Source organism: Octopus bimaculoides, chromosome 24 (assembly GCF_001194135.2).
Source record: "Octopus bimaculoides isolate UCB-OBI-ISO-001 chromosome 24, ASM119413v2, whole genome shotgun sequence".
In the NCBI taxonomy this organism is placed as follows: Eukaryota; Metazoa; Mollusca; class Cephalopoda; order Octopoda; family Octopodidae; genus Octopus; species Octopus bimaculoides.
The window spans coordinates 9,075,068-9,077,452 of NC_069004.1; the positions used below are offsets into that span (position 1 = coordinate 9,075,068).

The 2,385-nt window shown below is 35.3% G+C and overlaps 1 protein-coding gene across 2 annotated transcripts in view; it reads left to right on the forward strand.

The window, feature by feature from the left end:
- LOC106870497 (normal mucosa of esophagus-specific gene 1 protein) overlaps positions 1 to 2,385 on the forward strand; it is a 20,421-nt gene that overhangs the window by 14,421 nt on the left and 3,615 nt on the right. For both annotated transcript variants that reach the window (XM_014916608.2, XM_052976306.1), the window contains exon 3: positions 904 to 992. In XM_014916608.2, coding sequence (XP_014772094.1) covers positions 904 to 992 — 89 coding nt within the window. The remainder of the gene's footprint in view (positions 1 to 903; positions 993 to 2,385) is intronic.

Sequence of the window (2,385 nt, forward strand, 5' to 3'; positions counted from 1 at the left end):
ATATCGGTATAGAAAATTAATATAGACAGCAGTTTGCAATGTTTTACCAAAAAGGAAATGTCCCTTTCTTGTATCACCTAACTGTCCAGATGTTTTGCGCTCTTGTCCCATTCTGTATTATATATATATATATATATATATATATATATATATATTTGTACTATCCAGTTGACAAATGATGTTGAGGATTCATTGAAAATAGTATGACGTCACGATTGTTGATTGACCTAGCTCAACGTAAAGCGAATAACCTCATGAATGATATCAAGGTTATGGTGGAGAAGGCAAGCCACTGGATTTGGTCAACAGGAGACGATGTCCAATGGCTGGAAGAATATCGAGGGCAGTCTAGTAACCAGTTGCTCTAGCAAGCGGAGCCTCGTCTTTGTGGGGGATGGTTGTGCGCAATAATGTCATCGAGAAGAAGTCTTCGAAACGACGCGCATCCTTTCCTGATGACATCTTAAGACTGCTGGTGTCCGGTATGCGGAGCTTTGGACTTACAGCACTTGTATCTGTAAATTATTATAAAAAATACTCTGTGTGTGTGTGTGGTAAGAAAACCAACGAAAGAAATCAGCACTGCACTCAACAGGGAATTGGAAGCACTTAATAACAGGCTGATTGAAATTCACAATACATAGTGCTTCGCAGGCGTAGATATTATTAATACTGAAATGTTGAGCAGACGAGCCGCCGGCTTATTAAAACATTTCTATAATAAAGCCAATAACATTATCTGCATTTCTGTCTGTATGTGTTTGCCTGTCTACGTGTTTATGTACATGTTTGTATCAGTGTGTGTGTATGTGTAAAGTTTATGTAAGTAAATGTATATATTATATATATTTATGGTGTTAATGATTAATGTTTCTTTTTTGTTCTTCTTCCTTTTCCTCCCAGCTTCTTCCATTGGTGGGTTTCATAACATTTGCCGTAACAATGGGATCGTCTTTCGCTGTGTACAGCTTATTAACGAAACCCGACGTCCGGTAAGATTTTGTCGGTTTTTTTCTCTTTTTTTACATTCGTTTTTTGTTTTTTTGTTGGTATTTTTTCATGAATAATTAAGACAAGGTAACCAATGTATATTATTTACATTATTTACAATTGACGGATATTTGTCTTCATCTTGTTTGTTGTTAACACAACGTTTCGGCTGATATACCCTCCAGCCTTCATCAGGTGTCTTGGGGAAATTTCGAACCTGGGTTCTCATTCCTAAGGTATTTTTCGAGGTTCACCATAGCTATTTCAGACATGTTTTTTTATTTTTTTTTTTTTATCAATGAACAAATCAATTACATCATGTAAAAAAAAAAACACCGTTTTCTTTGGTTGAATTTTAAAATAATAAAGTTTAACATTTAGGATTGTTCAAACAAATAATACAGGAAGTATATTGACTCGATTGTATTGGACCCTGAAAATAATTTTGTGTGTGTGTGTGTGTGTCTGTCAGTCTGTGTTTGTGTGTGTGTGTGTGTGTGTGTGTGTGTGTGTGTAATTATTTACATGTAGCAAATGAATGACAGAAGAAAATTATTATCAGTTGATATGGCCTTGTATTATCATCATTGCAATGTATGATACCACTTCTTGTTGTATACAGATAATTTTTAGTTCCATAGTCCATCTCGTAGGTAGCTAAGTTCATCTTTAGTTGACTGCTAGAAGAATGGATGAAAGAAGGACCGAGTAAGAGTAAAAGAATTTAGACTAGAAGAGAGGGTAAAAGTTGTGGGGTCACACGATGACAAGCCATATGTGAAGTGAGAAATATATGGAGGTGCTTTTCTTGGAAGGGACCAAGTGAAGAGGTAGAATCCATTTTGGGTTCCGTATTTATATTTTTTCTATCTAAATTAGGTCAGGCTAAATAAAGAGTTTTCTGTCTCTTATCTGCCTGAACCTTATTTAACTTAACAATTTCAACTTAAACAATAGAACTTAACTAAGTGTGGTAGTTGACTCTCATAAACTTCTAAGTGCAAAAGCCGAGAACAATAGGAAAGGTTTCGAATCCTGGTTTAGAATGCTGGAAGTTATTTGCAACATATACGTGTGTGTGTGTGTACGTATATATGCCTGTGTGTAAATGTATATATATATATATAGAGAGAGAGAGAGAGATTCAAGGCTTGAATATGGTACTTATGCGAAGGCACCCGAATATCGCATCCCAAAAGGATGGGTGATTAAAATCAAACAATAAGCAACACGGAATTCAAAAGTGATTGCAGTACGCACGTTTCATGCTACTTCAATTTATTTAAGTAATGTGAGCATTTAAGGTAATGCTCACATTACTTAAATAAATTGAAGTAGCATGAAACGTGCGTACTGCAATCACTTTTGAAATCCGTGTTGCTTATTGTTTGATTT